Source organism: Micromys minutus, assembly GCF_963924665.1.
Source record: "Micromys minutus genome assembly, chromosome: 4".
Classification (NCBI taxonomy): Eukaryota; Metazoa; Chordata; class Mammalia; order Rodentia; family Muridae; genus Micromys; species Micromys minutus.
Window position 1 is genome coordinate 26,131,752 of NC_137973.1, and position 16,356 is coordinate 26,148,107.

The following is a 16,356-nucleotide window of genomic DNA, read 5'->3' on the forward strand; positions in this document are numbered from 1 at the left end:
TAATCATACTTACTCAGGAGTTATTGAGGCAGAAGGATCATGAGTTTGAGATTAGTCTGGGCGACTCAGTGAGGAAAGTGGAATGGGGTGGGGAGCATAGCTCAGTGGGAGATGCTTGCCTAGTATGAGCAAGGCTCTGGGTTCCATCCCTAGGGCGTGAGAGGGGTAGTGAGGAGATAACCCAAACCTGGGGCTGGAGGGATGGCTCAGTGGTTAAGAGCACTGACTGATCTTCCAGAAGTCCTGAGTTCAGTTCCCAGCAACCACATGGTGACTCACAACCATCTGTAATGAGATCTGACGTCCTCTTCTGTTGGCAGATGCACAGGAAGACAGGGCACTCAAATACACATATAAATAAACCTTTAAGAAAACAAAACTTGGGGATGAAGAGATGGCTCAGTGGTTAAGAGCACTGATTTATCTTCCAGAGGTCTTGAGTTCAATTCCCAGCAACCACATGGTGGCTCACAACCATCTGTAATGGGATCCGATGCCCTCTTCTGGTGTGTCTGAAGACAGAACACTCATATGAAATAAATATTTTGAAAAACAAACCATCCAGCCACCCCTTCCCCAAATCTTCCAAACCTTACTTGGTCCTTAGCCATGCCAAATTTATTATTTCTTGGGAGCCAGTGTCTTCTGTAGGGACTGACTGGCCAGACTAAGAGATTTTTATTCTTCCCTTGTTTCTGCTGCTAACAGTACCCAAACCAACTTCCTAAATCTGAACTCAGGGTCTCTTGTTGGCTACTTCTCTGTAGTAGTTTTGATCAGCTGAGATTGCAGCCTGAACCTCTCCATGGGCAGGTGAAATTGATGGTCAGTGTGGTCCTGGCTGGGCGGTGCTGAAGTCCTGCCCTGGACAGAGTCAGGGCTCCAGTAGCTGGATATGGCTTCACTAGAAACAGATGGTGGCAGCCCCGGGCTGGTGCTTGCTGCAGTTTCTTTCCTTACCCTTTCTCCAGCCCCCTTGGCTCAAATGAAAAGGCAAGACTCAACAAGCCACTGGCCTTTCTTGCTCCAGGGGCTCACATTTTGCCAGTTTGTGGGGGGCTACCGGGCTTAATCACTTGAAGAATGAAAAAAACAAAACAAAACAAAAACCTCTGCACCAAGAAAAGAGGATTAGCGCTCAGCAGGCTGCCCAGGAGTTTCTAGAATGGGGCCACAGGATTGTGGGAGCAGTGATTTGTCATAAAAATGGCCCTGGGAACACAGTTTCGGAAGCAATCAGAGTAGGCAAGGTTTCCTAATGATAGGGAAAATCCTCCCCAGCTAGAATAATGGCTTTTGCTTGGCATGCCGTCTCTCTGAGACACACAGCACTACCTATCCCCCACCATGTGTGATTTTGGAATACCAGATGGGAAGGAGTGAAGCTGGGTGGGCTTGAGTCTAGATTCAGTATTGGGTCAGGGGCAAGTCCCCAGGTCTGGGTACCAGTGTCACTGGGTACCAGTGACAACTTCATACAGAGAGCTCCTGGCAAATGGTTCAGTTAGAGAAGTCTTAGATCCCTTCCCCTGTTATCTCCAGCCTCTTTACACACAGTTTTACTCAAACACACACATATGCACCTGCACGAATACATGTATGCAAATGTACATCTTGTTCCTTCTCCTGTCTCTATCTGTCCCTCCCCCCCCTCCCTATTCTGTTTATATTCTTGTCTTCCAAGAAGTGATGGGGGAGGGGTGGTAACCATACATAGCTGTCCTTGTTCTCTTTGTGTCTCTCTGTGCCAAGTCATGTACACAGACTCTGAATGAGACAACATGGCTCCCAGAAGGCCACCCTGGATTCCATGCACAGTGACTTTTAGGGCTAGCATGCTTTCCTCCACGCCCCTTTTCTGAAAGGTTCTGAAATACGAAGCCATTTGGTCCTGTCCAGCAGCAGGTGTCTCTGGCTAGGATGCTGAGACTTGAGTCTGTGGCGAGGTCTCATTCCAGTCTGGAGAGTGGGTGGCAGCTGCGGTGACATCACTGTGGAGAAGTCTGATCTTATGGCTGGGGACAGAACAGTGTGGCGTGGCCTTGTGTCCTAGAGGAGATGTTTAGGACAGTAATGTCCTCTGGTCTCATGGTGGTGATGAGACAGTCATAAGTGGGAGCCCACGGCAGGGAATATTCTGGTTGTTCATGGCTGGTTAGGGAGTGGTTGGCCTTGGTGACAATGAGCTGGTTTTCGGTTGTACAAGTGAGGGGACATGTGGCGATCTGGGGTACTTCTGCCCCACAGGGTAGCCCAGTGACCAGGAATCCAGCCCAGAAACACTTGAACCAGGGCTGTTTTGTGTAAATATAAAGGTCATGGAAGGTCTTCCCACAGACTAGTTCTGTGCTTAGCTCTTGGCTTCTCAGCCCTCTCTTCCTCCCAGTGTCCTGTTGAGAGACACTGGCCGGAGTGAGTAAGTGTCTGATTTGACAGGGAGCTTGTTTAGACGCTTATTGCTTTTCTAATTCTGGCTAAATCAACATTGGTTTTGTCAGTCTCCCAACATGGGTCAAGCTTGTTGCTTCCAATTTCAGGTGATTTCTGCTTGTCACTCACCTTCCTTCCATAGGCCATCTAATCCTCAGGCTCTCAACCACCCAGTCCCTCCTGTGAAGCATCTGGGCTGCCTCCTAGGCTTGGCAATTAGAGACCTGGTCTCCAGCAGGGGGGACAGCCTCGGATTGTTGCTGAGGAGGGAGAGCGCAGCCGCGTGTCCATAGCAACCCTCTGGCTTTCACCTTTACCTGGAGTTGTCGGGCCCACAGCTCAGCAACTCACTGGATCGGGGGCCTTGGTGCTGGGTGTAGTGAGGGGGAACGGGGCTTCCTTCCTCACAAGACAGTGGTAATATGAGGCTGAGGTTGTAAGGGTGACAGATGGGCTACTGCTACATGTCCAGTTGAAACCAAGATGAAGGTCAGGGGAAGACGGCATGGTAAAGAGACCTGGGCACCCAGCTTGTCCTAAGATGTGTGAATTTATGAAGTCTCCTCCCAGTTGCAAGTAACCGGGCCTGAAGCAGCTCTGTGCACTTGTCCAGCCTTCCCACGAAAAGGGGCTGCGCTGTCCTTACAGGGCATCCGGGCTTACAGTTTCTCTACTGTGTGTGAGACTCCAGAGAGTCTCTATCGTTTCAGAATATCACAACGGGTCGCGGCATCTACTTTAGTTCCGGGTCTTTGTGGGAGGACGCTGACTGCTAAGTTGGCAAGTTTAGATCGGGTTTAAGGGGCGAATGTGTGCGTGCGTGTGCATGTGTGTGTGTATCCCGAGCCGCCGTGTGTGCAAGTCTGTGTGCATGTACCACCAGCAGAGGGCACCACACTCCTCACAAACCCTCTACAGGTTGCTCTACCCTAGGTTGGTGAGCAGAGCAAATTGGGACCAGTAGGTTCTAATCTGAGTTGTGTCTGGTGTATGGGCCTCCAGGCTCTTTCCTCTCTAGCTGACAGGTCTGCTGTGGTGGGCTCAGAAGGCTCAGGGCAAATGCCAGTCAGGCCTCATAGTTGTTTCTTGCTCTCTCTGCAGGAGAGTTGCTTGCCAGGGCCCAGAGTGAATATGGCCTCTTTTCCTGTCGGGCCCTGTCAACCTGGCTCTGACTATTACCTTGGGTGGTACTGGGGCCTCCTTTGTGTCTGGGAAACTGTTAGAGACTTTCTTCCTTAATCATTTTGGGGCAGGAGCTAAGAAAGCGATTTCCTCAGCAAATTTTAATGAGAACGTGCTCTGTGGTAGCCACTGTCTGCTAAGAATTACAGTAGGTGCGAAGGCCACCCAGGTGAAGAAGCCCTTCCCTTGGAGGAAGTCCTCACGGTCTACAACTCCGGCAGGTGAAGAGATCTCTCCTTGATCTGGCCTCAAGAAGACACCATTTTGGATAGTTCCAGGCTCTGGGATGAAGCCCTCTCTAGGGGTCTATGTGAGACTCCATCAGCTATTGGCTTTCCTGGTCCATATGGGTGGCCCTGTTTACAGAGTGTATGTGCTACCACTGGGAATCCAACAGGCCACCACGGTGGCAAAGTCTTGGCACTCTGTGTCTGTCTCCCCAGCCTTTTTCCTAGACACACTTCTTTCCCGTCACAGTGCCAGTGTCTTTCATTTGACCTTGACCCTGCAGACAACTGCTCCCATCTGGAATGATTCATTTGTCCGGAACAGTAAGTTCTCATGCAGAAGCGCCAGGGAGGAAGGGTTCGTGAGAAGCATTTAATAAGGGCTCTTGGTCTTCACAGCCAGCTGTGGCAGGAGACATGAAGGGTCTGGCTTTGTCAGCTGAGGGGTGAGGTGTGCTCCTCAGGGCACCTGGCAGAAAAATGGCAACTGGGAGTGGGATCCCAGCCCATGGCTCCCAGTGCTCTGACCAGACACCCTTCCCATCTTTTCACCAGGGAGGGACCAGCTGAGCTTTACAGCCAAGGGCAGTCTCAGTGTTTTCCCCAGAGAGGGCTCCTTAGAGCCTCTCCTGTCACTGTAAATTCTTCTGTGTGGCCTGGAATAGGAGTGACAGGCATAGGGACACCTTCCTGGAAGAGAAAAGAGCCCAGTGGCAGGGTGGAGTCAGAAGATGTGATTGTTTTGGTTCATAGCTTGGCTTCTTGCTTCCTGGAAGTTAGAGCTGGCTGCTTGCTGTCTTGACTCCGTTTTCCAACTGTGGAATGGGTATGCTGATCTGACCCCTGGCTGTTGGCAACATGTGTGCACGGAACAAGTCCCTGCAAGTGCTCCAGGCATGGACAGGCCATAGGTCTCCTTTGTCCCCATCGCAGTGATGCCTAAACTAACAGTTTCATTTTTGTTTAGCAAAGCGGGGTGTCGTGCGATTCCTTGGCATGCATAGGTGACTAGGAGGTGTTAGAGTGTGGCTGGGTGGCGGGAGGAAGGCACTGCAGTCATAGCTTAGGTGGCAGATAGGTTATAGTTAAGTTTTGACACACCTCACCTCAGAGTCTGAGCATACAGGAAACCATAGGAAAGAAACATTATAGGAGATTTATAGTTATCGACTGGCATCCCTAGGGTTAGGGGAACAGGACAAGGACAAGGACCCTAGAGTCAAAGTGTCCCAAACTCCCACAAATGTACTCAGACTCACTTATTCATCAATGTGTGCTCTGCATTCAGGGTGAGCTGTTGTGGTGGTGTGTGGGTATGTGTATGTGTGTGTTTGTGTGTGTTCATGTGTATATGTGTGTATTTATGCATGTATGTGTGTATTTATGTGTGTATGCATGTTCATGTGTGTATGTATATAGATTCATGTATGTATGTGTTCATATATATGTATGTGTTTATGTGTGTATATGTGTGTATTATGTGTGTGTTGTACAGTTTGTACCTTGACATCAAGGGACTTATGGTACAAATTAAAAAGCAGGAGAGAAAAGACACGTACATTGGCAAAGCCAAGACAAGATGAGGTGAAAAGTCTATAAAGAGAGCAAAAGAATTGACAAGAGGATTCAGAAGGGAGAGAAGATGCCCGTGTGTGTGTGTGTGTGTGTGTGTGTGTGTGCTCATAGAGAAGTCTGAGGAGGTCCCTGCTCCTTGCATCCCAGGACAGCTGATCACAGGGTAAACTAAGGCAGGAAGGCATCAGAAGCAGAAGGGAGGAGGTTCCCTAGCAAACTGGTGACCTTGACAGTCATGGAGACCTTTGTAACATTAGTTTATGAGAGTGGGAGCCATAGGGCTCCAGTCTGTGCTGCTGGGGTTTCCAGGAGGCACGAGTAAAGTAATTAATGCAAAGCTGTAAGGGACTCTGCAAGCACAGTTGTTTTGGTCATTACAGCACCAATCAATCTAACGACAAAGCTTCTAGATTTGAACACAGTGCTGACAGGATCTGGATAGATCGGTCAGCTAGATCTTCAGTCCAGAGCTGTCTCTGATCCGACCATCTGAGGATGACTGTTGGTCTTTTGACACTCCCCTAGATGCCTAAGGGGGTCCCTCAAGCCCCTGTCTTTTCTAGACACCTTATTATTATTGTCACAGTGTTTATCATCCACCCACCCGTCTGCTGTACTCGCACGATCAGATCCCCGGCTTGGTGTGGCCGATATGGCACTGCCGAGTCACAGACCTCTACTTCCAGTCAGCCCTGTTTACGGGTAACGAGTTCTGAAGAGTAGATGGTACAGATTCTTAGAGCTGGAACACCCCGGAAACACCTTTGACTGCCCCACCCATTTTAACCCGTGGTAAACCGCTTGTCTGTTAGGGAAAGGCTGTGACTTCCTCTTCCCTCCCAGATGATCTCTCCCTGCTTTCAGTTGCTCTCTGTCAGGCCTCTGCTGTGTGACACAGAGACAAAGATGACAGCAATTCTGCCGCTAAGAATGTCATAGTGTAGGAAAAAGGACACACAACGTCACAAGGGCTGCATGGCTTGATGGTGACAATGTTAGCAAGGGGTCCCCAAAGGCGGAGGGAAAGGAAGGACACTGATTTGCACTGGGAAGTTTTGGGAGAGGAAGGATTTTCTGAAAAACAAAGGAAAAGGGCAACAACAACAACAAAAGCAAAACCAAAACAAACAATAAAAGAACCCCCTCCAAACCCCAAGCCAAAAATACAACCAACCAACAAACCAAAAAAAAAAAAAAAAAAAAACCAAAAACCAAAACCAAAAAAAAAACCCAAACCAAAACCAAAAAAACCAACCAAACAAAAACAGAACCTCCTCCAAACCCCAAACCCAAAACACAACCAACCAACAAACCACAAACAAAACAAAACAAAAAACCAAACAAACCAAAACCTCTTCAAGGTTAAGGAGAAATGTGGTGGATGGGGTATGGGGACGAGCATGCCAAGCAGAGGGGTCTGAGTCTGGGGACTCTGACTACTCCTTGAGGTAAGAAACTTCACTGTGCCCCAGCCCCTGGTCGTTACAGACAGAAGAGGCCAATGTGCCATCTGTGTCCTTTAGGCAGTGTAGAGACTTGATGGCCCCAGTTCTGTCATCTCCATGAAGCCTCTTTACAATTGTTTAATTTAAATTTTATTTTATATAGATAGGTGTTTTGCCTGAAATTTGTGGCTGTGTACCAATTGCAGTTCTTATGGAGGCCAGAAGAGGGCATCAGATACAAAGGAACTGGAATGGCAGCTGGTTGTGCGCTGCTATGCGGGTGCTGGGAATCAAACCTGGTCTTACAGAAGAGCAGTTAGTGCTCATAACCCCTGAGACATCTCCCCAGCTGCTGTGATGCCTCTCTCTTAAAAATATTTTATTTATTAGATTTATTCATTTTACTTTTGTGTGTTTCACTTGTGTGTATGTGTGTGCACCCATGGGTGTTTACTGCTCACGGCATCCGATCTCCTGGAATTGAAGTTATGATGGTTTGTGAACCACTGTATGTGCTGGGAATTGAACTCGGGCCCTCTACAAAAGCAACAGGTGCACTTAACCTCTGAGCCATCTCTCCAGCCCCATGAAGTTTCTTTTGTCTTAACAAACTCTAGTTTCTTGGCTACTCATGAGGATTTGTGTTGTTGCTGTTTGTCATCCACGTAACTATGACTTCTCTCTATAGAAAGAATGCAGGCTCCCAAGGGTTGCTTACTGAACGTGCACAGGCCTATGCTTCACCCTAGCTAAGCCACTCATTACTGATTAGTATTTATAGGCAAGTCTTAAAAACCTTTCTAACACCTCGATTGTCTCATGGATGCTCCCAACTCATGGGTTGTTGTGTATAGACATGGTTGTGGGCTCAGGGATGGCAGTGGGAGCCTCTTACACTTGGGCATGTAACAGTGGAGAAAGATACTAGGTGCAGTGCAGCTCAGGGTAGATGGGAAGGCTGTTCCACTTAGCCTCTGTGTTCCACTCAGCAGAGGTCCTGGCTGATTCACTAGTCTGCACACACTTTAAAGTCACAAAGCTGTGGCCCGCACTACCTTGAGGCTAAGACAATGGAGGTGTGAGAGGGCGAGCAATTGACCCATGATTTCTCTGAAAGCCAGATGCATGCTGTATGGTAGAAACAGAGTCTCTGGAAGGGAGCAGCACATGGGCTGGAACTGAAGCTAGAACAGGAGGCATCCCTGTGCTGATAGACCCTTATCTGCCAATCAAAACTTATTAGGCACTGGCAGGAAGAAACAAGCCCCGAAGGATATGTTTGTTCTTTCTGTGAGGTAAAAATTCCCACCACAAATGATTTCAAGTTGCCACCATGACATGGTGAACTGGAGTTCAGAAGACCTGTTACAGTGGGCTTTTAAAAGCTAGTACTGCTGGGTGTGGTGGCGTAGACCTTTGATCCCAGAACTTGGGAGGCAGAGGCAGGTGGATCTTTGTGAGTTTGAAGCCAACTTGGTTTACATATTGAGACCCATGGCAGATAGAGAGACCCTGTATCAAACCAACCAACCAACCAACCAACCATTCAACCAACCAACCATCCAACTAACCATTCAACCAACCAACCATCCAACCAACCAACCAACCAACCAACCAACCAACTGTCCACTCAACCAACCAACTAACCAACCAACCAACCAACCACCCAACCAACCAACTGTCCAGCCAACCAACCAACCAAACAACCAACCAACCAACCAATCAACAAACCATCCATCCATCCAACCAGCCAGTACTACCCAGCTCCAGCATACTGTGGACGGGCAAGATTGCTATGTATGGTGATGTCGGGGGTTTGTGGGTGGGAGTTGGATAGGATCCTTACAGCGGCTCACAGGATCTGGGGACCCTCATTTCTTTTATTTTATTTTAGAGTAGGAAGCTGAGGGCCAGAGGAACAGCTTATTTGTGCTAAATGACCATCCATGGCAGTCAGGACTCGTCCATGGTGAGTGTGCTCCAGCTTTAAGCTTAACCTATCTACCTTTTCTCAGGATGGAATTTCTGCACCCAGGGTGGGAGCATCAGTCTCAAGTTTAGACCACTCCCAGATGAGCCTCCGGGCTCTGGCTGTAGAGCATCTCTCTCCATGATGGTGGCATACCTGCCTTATGTGGATCATGCTGTCACAGTTAGAATAACTGACCCAGAAAGGTTAGTGGATCCAGAAGGCAACCTGTGTGGTAGACTGGACAAAGAAACTGCCAGGCCTAGAAATTAATTTTCCACAGCACAAAATCTATATCTGTCACAAAACTCCAGTATCAGCCGCACATTCTGCTCCTAACAATGTATTAGCAATAATTATTAAAGATTATTATTAAAGATGATTAACGATCATTAAGCCTAATGATGTGACCCAGAGCCTTGAGTCAGACCGTTGGCTGTGTGGATTGAAGTGAGAGGGAATGAAGAAGGTGAGCGAGAACAGGGACTGAGCAGGCTAGGCATGCTAGCTAGAGGGTAAGGTAGGCGCCTGTCTGATCATGGGCACATGCCTGACACACTAGGCTTGCACCAGTGTGTGTGTGTGTGGTGTGTGTGTACACATTGCTCCATCATCACTGATAGCAAGCTTGTGCAAGAGTGACTGTCACGATCAGGTAGCTGAGGGTGTGGCGTACAGTGCTAGTAGCTCAGCGCTCAGTCTCCACAGCAGCCTGCGGAGGTGAGGATGGATATGCAGAGGGGACTCTGAGATCATTTGGTGGGAACTCTGCCATGCTCTCTGCCATGGCTATTTGCTGATTCCTATCGGGAGAAATGCTCTGGAAGCACGCTGGGTGTGCGGGAGCTAGTGCATGTTCACACCTGTACATACGCATGACCACACACGCATCTGCATGTGTGCCCGGATCTGTCAGCAGTTCCATGTAGGGAACTAGACAGAATCTGAGGCTGGCGGGGACTGGGAAGCTGACAGGAAGATGTTTCCCCCTTAAGTCCCCAGGTATGTCTAGCAGAATTTCTCAACACTCTCTTCCCTTCTGATCAATGGCTAAAGCTGTCACAAATTAAAAATAGAAGTAAATTCATCTCTGGCCTCGTCCTCTTGGAACTTCTTCTGCACACAGTGGGAGCCTAATAAATACTTTATGAGGAGGAGTCTGAACCAGGGAAGCCGGCAGCTGTTTCCAGCTCTGACTCCCAGAGACCCATGGGGCAGATCAGACATGGAACCATTGGGCTCTCCAGTCTTCCTTATAGACCCCGAGGTGACTCCAGGCCCAGCTGTTCAGGAAGAGGCTGGGTCCAGGTTACTTCACACATCCTGCTTTGGGGAAGTTAGCTCTTCCTTGACAGATTCTCTTTGGCTCTTTCCCACCCATCATGTGAATACTATTTATTGAACAACCACTGTGTGTTGATCACCATAGGGAGGAAGCATCCGGACAGCGGCAGAGGGGCAGTGGACTCAGACTGAATGACCTCTGTTCAAATTCCGGTGCCTTTAGTTACAAGCTGGGTGACAAGAGCCATATTTCTTATCTGCATGTGAGTGGGCTTCTTTTCTTTTGCCTTCTTTTATTTCTTTTTTAGGATGATGACGTCATTTCATAGGGTTGATGTGAGGATTGGAACTAACAGAGGCTCCCTCTTGTACACAGCGCAGGTGCTCCGACAGTGGTAGGTAAGCTTCTCCCTGTCAGGAGGAGCGAGTCCCTTCCGCTTCTGGCGGTTCATACTAAACGTCTCCCCGTGTGTATTTTCTTTGTAAAATGTGAGCCCAGTCCCTATCCCCTTGGGCTTTTGGAAGATGTACCTGGAATCCAATGTGTGAAACAACCTGCACAGACACTGGCCATTAATCAACGTTTGTCCTCTGTTCCCGGTTCCCCATGGTGACGGCTTTTTCTTTAGGATGCTCTCTATCCCTTCTTTCCTCCGCCCCAGCGCCAACATTCAGCCCGGATCGCTGTGGGCATCAGTATCCCGACCATACCTCCCGGAGGAAAGAAGGCAGCTGCTCAGCTCGGGGGCGGAGTGTGGAGAGGTTTGAGTGGTAGTGGTCTCAGAGCAAAAACTACAGTTCCCAGCCCTCGTTGCGCTGCCACCCAGCGAGGAGCGAAGGATGGCAGGCCCCTTCTTTGAGGCGGAGCCTGAGGGGGAGGCGGAGTCAGGAGGGGGTTGGAGACTTAAGCCAAGCCAATGAAATCTCTGGCTAATAAGTGGGCTTGGCTTTCCATATAACAGTGTCAGGAGGAGGAGAGCGAAGCGATTGAGCCAGCGAGGAGTGAAGCTGAGTCTGCCTCATACACTCCTAGAGGACCGCCTTCAGAATAGAGTTCTTTTCGCCCCTTCCTCCTTCTCCCAGCTCCTCTCCTGGCTTTTCTATCCGCCCAATACAATGCATACTCGAGTGGCAGCCCCAGAGAACTGAAGCAAGCCAAAGAGAAAGGACTGGAGCCAAGACACTTCTGGTGGGGACGCTTCGATGCCTGGCTTTCTTTGAGGTCATCTTTGGAACGAGGGTGGCTTTGGGGTGGAGGGTCGTGCTGCAGGGAACCCAGCCAGGCCCCAAGATGGACACTTCTGGACACTTCCATGACTCGGGGGTGGGGGACCTGGATGAAGACCCCAAGTGTCCCTGTCCATCTTCTGGGGACGAGCAACAGCAGCAACAGCAACCGCCACCACCGCCAGCGCCACCAGCAGTCCCCCAGCAGCCTCCGGGACCCTTGCTGCAGCCTCAGCCTCCGCAGCAGCAGCAGCAGCAGCAGCAGCAGCAGCAGCAGCAGCAGCAGCAGCAGCAGGCTCCACTTCACCCCCTGCCTCAGCTTGCCCAACTCCAGAGCCAGCTTGTCCATCCTGGTCTGTTGCACTCTTCTCCCACGGCTTTCAGGGCTCCCACTTCAGCCAACTCCACCGCCATCCTCCACCCTTCCTCCAGGCAAGGCAGCCAGCTAAATCTCAATGACCACTTACTTGGCCACTCTCCAAGTTCCACAGCCACAAGTGGGCCTGGTGGAGGCAGCCGGCACCGGCAGGCCAGCCCCCTGGTGCACCGGCGGGACAGCAATCCCTTCACGGAGATAGCTATGAGCTCCTGCAAATACAGCGGTGGGGTCATGAAGCCCCTCAGCCGCCTCAGCGCCTCTCGGAGAAACCTTATCGAGGCCGAGCCCGAGGGCCAACCCCTCCAGCTCTTCGGTCCCAGCAACCCCCCAGAGATTATCATCTCCTCCAGGGAGGATAACCATGCCCACCAGACTCTGCTCCATCCCCCCAACGCTACCCACAACCACCAGCATGCCGGCACCACCGCTGGCAGCACCACCTTCCCCAAAGCCAACAAGCGGAAAAACCAAAACATTGGCTATAAGCTGGGACACAGGAGGGCCCTGTTTGAAAAGAGAAAGCGACTGAGTGACTATGCTCTGATTTTTGGGATGTTTGGAATTGTTGTTATGGTGATAGAGACCGAACTGTCTTGGGGTTTGTACTCAAAGGTAGGGACTGTGGTTTCTTTTTATACATTCAACAAAAGGAATATGTAGAGGAGAGAGAGAGAGAGAGAGAGAGAGAGAGAGAGAGAGAGAGAGAGAGAGAGAGAGAGAGAGAGAATTTCGTTTGCTTAGTTACATGAACATCCTAACTTCCCGTGGTTTTCTTCCTTGGTCCTGTGAGAATTCCTTTCTTGCTTCCCTTTGTGGGGACATCCCCATGCACTGAGTCTAATTTGCAGACTCTGTGTTAGGGAGGATTAAAGAATCCCTTCTGAGAAATCGCTCTTTTCCTCCAGGCTCACTCGTACTAAAGCATAACCCAGCAGCTTAACACACCAATTAATTACACTCTGCCTTGATGTGTTTGCCAGTTCCTGCTACTCCCCTCCTCGTCTCCCCTCCCTGCTCCACTCCATTTTCCCCAAGATAAAAAAGAAATAAATGTCTGGTTGGGGGTGGGGATCCTGTACCATTCCCCAGCCACCCTCTCCCCCTGCTTCCCAAGTTTCTATTTCCCTTCTCTTCCCAGAGAGACTCCAGGGTAATATGCAGATGCTCCCGAGTCTCTCCCAAGGGCACCCGGTTAAAAATATAGGTGGAGGAAATCAGCAGTGCCTTCCCTCAGGAAAGAGGACTCAGAATAAACCTGCCTCTGTCTTGTAAACATGCCCTGATAAAAATGGCTACAGGTGTTACCCAGGCAGAGCAGATGGGCACCGCCTTGGCATCACACAGGGAGCGCCTCTTCTTAGGATGGGATGGCAGGGCTTCCCCGGTGGGTCACAGGAGTTGGCACCCCAGCTCAGCCCTGGTTCTTTCCTCCCACCCCAACTCCTTCTCCCTGGGATGAATAAAGATGAGTGTACGCGTGTGTGCACGCTGGATGGAGAACGGCAGGCACAAAGCACTGTCTTGGGGGGTGGGGGTGTGCTCCAGGGTTCTGTCCTTCCAGTCGGAGGAGAGGGCTTCCTTCCCAGAGGGGAAGGAGGTTGAAAAAAGGTGGGTTTTTGTCAATGCTCCACTTGCCAGGAAGCTGCATGCAGGAAGGCTTGGAGATGCAGGGAATTGTTGGACAAGCAGTTGCCCCTACTGTACCCGCTGGCCCCAGTTTGTTGGTGTTTGCATGTGTATATGTGAGTGTCTGCTTGTTCTGTGGGTTTCTGTATTTGTTTGTCATTTTGGACAAGGGGTGGCTTGGCTGGCTGGCGGGTAGCTGGGAGGGGCTCAGCTGTTGGAGGTTTCAAATAGAGCCTGTTTCAGGCAGAGCACAGCTGCTGGAGACTGTCACATTCCTTGTAGAGATCTGGTCACCAAAACCTGGGAGGTGCTGGTCAGATTTCTCCCATTCCCAGAGTCTCCCTTTAACCTGACGTGGGCAGCGTTCCTTCTCAGGCAACCTGCATGACTTCCCAGCAGAGTCCTCCAGGGACCTGCTGCTTTGCAGGGACTGCCCAGGCCAGAGCACTTGGAAGCTGCCTCAGTCTAAATAGCTCCTGGATGAACAGACCTCTCCATGAGCAGAGTGGGGTTTCCCCTGGAAGCCCAGCTCACTTAGTCATTGCCTGTAATGAGAGCCGGAGAGGCTGCAGGTCCCTGTGTTCCCTGCCTTCTTAGTGCTGCCTCTCTTGCTGTGTGCTTTGCTTAGGAGATGGGCTGGCAAGCACCCCCTGGGAATTAGGAACCCTTGTTAGGGGAAATCCGTGGAAGCCCACATCCTGGAGGTGTGGCATGGTACTAGCGTGTTTTTTTTTTTAAAGTGGTCCCCGTGGTGGCTGTTAAGGAAACGGCATTTCTAGGAGTCAGTGGCTGTGTCCAGCCCTGAGTGTGGGATCCATGGTCATTTATCTGAATGTGTTGTGTGTGTGTGTGTGTGTGTGTGTGTGTGTGTGTGTGTGTGTGGTGGTAGGGATCACTATCTTCTCTGATGGAGTACTCATGGGAAGAGGCTTTTCCAGGAAGGGAGGCTGGAAGTGTTGCCTGGGTGAGATCACCCGAGGTGTGAGCTTCCTTCACTCCCAAGCCATTGGTTCTGTGGTGGGGATGGCACTAAGGGGCAGTGGCCAGGAGGCTCCTGCTTGCCTCAGTTAGTGAGGCGATCACTTTTTGTGTGCCTTGGGGGATGGAATTGGAACAACAAAACGTTATTGAGGCAAACGTTCTTATCTACCATGGAGGCAAATAGGATCATATCCAAGAATGGGACCGAATCTGGAGTTCTCGGCTCTGCCAATGCCGGCTGTGTGATTCTTAGATGTCATGTATTCTGCAAAGCTGTTTCTAGCTTTCAGGAGGGGAGACTGAGTCAGATGAGGTCAAGGTCCTCTAGAGCATCTGCTCATTGAAGAAGGGTCCACTGTGGCTGTTTGTTGGCTGAGGAGAGAGACGCCTTCCTCTGTAAACTAACACAGGCGCTGAGACGGATGGAAAGTAAGACTTAGGGAGGGAGGAGAAAAGTTCTACAAAGAATCTGGGTCTGGTTGGAGACTGTCTTCAAACACGAGGCAGCTTCTGGGGAGAGGTGTCTGCTCCCCAGCCTTGGGGTACAAGGGGATGGGGTCTGTGACAGAAGGAGCCCAGAGACACACAGGTGGGATGGTGACTCCTTTGCTAGGGTTCTTGTGTGCCTGCCTGACTTTGCTGATGGACAGACCAGGTGACCAGTCATTTTGGGTACTTATAGTGGCAGTTTTCACTCAGAGGCCCTTGGGAGGACATGTTTCTTTCCCTCCGAGTGACGGATGGCCTGCAACCCTGGACCTTAGCTAACTCTGAAGTTCTCTGCTTTATCTCACGAGGCGGTACCCTGTCCATCCACCTACTGCCTGCTACAGGGAGAGTAATTCATCAAGCAGGCCCAGGCATCTGGAAGAGAAGCATTGTGGCAGATACCCTGAGCATGCTCAAAGTTGTTGCAAAAGAGAGCCAGTGCAAGGAGGTTGAGAAATGGGGACAAAGTGCTTCCTGGCTCCCACCCTCACAGGCTGTAGGCGATGATATTGAAGGAAGTTCCACTGACAAAGGAGGTGGAAGCCTGAATGGGGGAGTGTTGGGACCCCTAAAGATACCCTAGTCTTTGAGCTGAATGGGGGCTCTAGTTTGTTCTTCCCTCTCTCTCTCCCTCTCTTGTGCCTCCCGTTCTTCCCTCCTGACCTCATCCTCCCCCACCGTCATTGTCTTTAGTAGGTGGGTTTCCTCTTTGGAAACTTAGGCAACAGCAGAGGGCTGAGTCTCAAGATCCTGTTTGGAAGTCTTAATGATCCCATCTCTGCCAATGAAGCTCCCTCTGACTGTTAGAGTCTAACAGGATCAGGGCAATGGGGATTTAGTTTTTTTTTTTTTTTCTTTCTGTTTTCTTTACTTTCTCCTGGAGTTTGTTTGGCCCATGTAGAACCTCTTACCTTAAGCTGTCAGTAACTACTAGATCCAGATGAGTTACCGGCAGCCTTACTCGCTCCTCCTTAATACCCTGACAAGACATCAGGCCTTAGCCTGTGGCTGCTTCCTTAGGCTGCAGGGCAGCTGTCTGCTTCCACAGATTTTGTACAGTCTCCATAGCTTTTCCACCACTGGCCTAGAGATCCAGCCTTATCTCTGCTCCCTTGTCCCTCCTGTCTGCCCAATTAGACTTCTTGTCCTGTTCCTTTCTGATACCTCGGCGTGCCCTGGTGCTAGGATAAAGCGTCACAGATACAGGAGTCCCCATCTGCTCCCTTGGGCACATTCTACTCACTTCCTGTTACTGTTCCTTCTGAAGACCACCGAGTGGGCCGCCACCCTGAGCTAGTCCTACTGAGCAGGTAGAGGAGGTCCCTACTGCATACTCCTCAGAGAATAGTGGCTTCTAGGCCTGGGCCAATTTGTTGCCTATCTCTTTGCTGGCCTTCAGCTGGAATGACAGACAGTATTCTAGGCTTTTCCTTTTGGTCTTTGTAGGGTGTGTGTGTGGGGAGGTGGTAGCCACAGCTTCACACTGTAGGTAAACACTCTACTGGGCATATCCCCAGCACCCGAGATGCACCTCAGTCCTGA

The 16,356-nt window shown here is 50.3% G+C and overlaps 1 protein-coding gene across 1 annotated transcript in view; it reads left to right on the top strand.

Moving 5' to 3' along the window:
* Positions 1 to 11,172: 11,172 nt before the first annotated feature.
* Positions 11,173 to 16,356, top strand: part of KCNN3 (potassium calcium-activated channel subfamily N member 3) — a 140,108-nt gene continuing 134,924 nt past the window's right edge. The window contains exon 1 of the mRNA XM_080915318.1: positions 11,173 to 12,330. Within this exon, the coding sequence (XP_080771444.1) occupies positions 11,404 to 12,330 (927 nt within the window). The 5' untranslated portion in view covers positions 11,173 to 11,403. The remainder of the gene's footprint in view (positions 12,331 to 16,356) is intronic.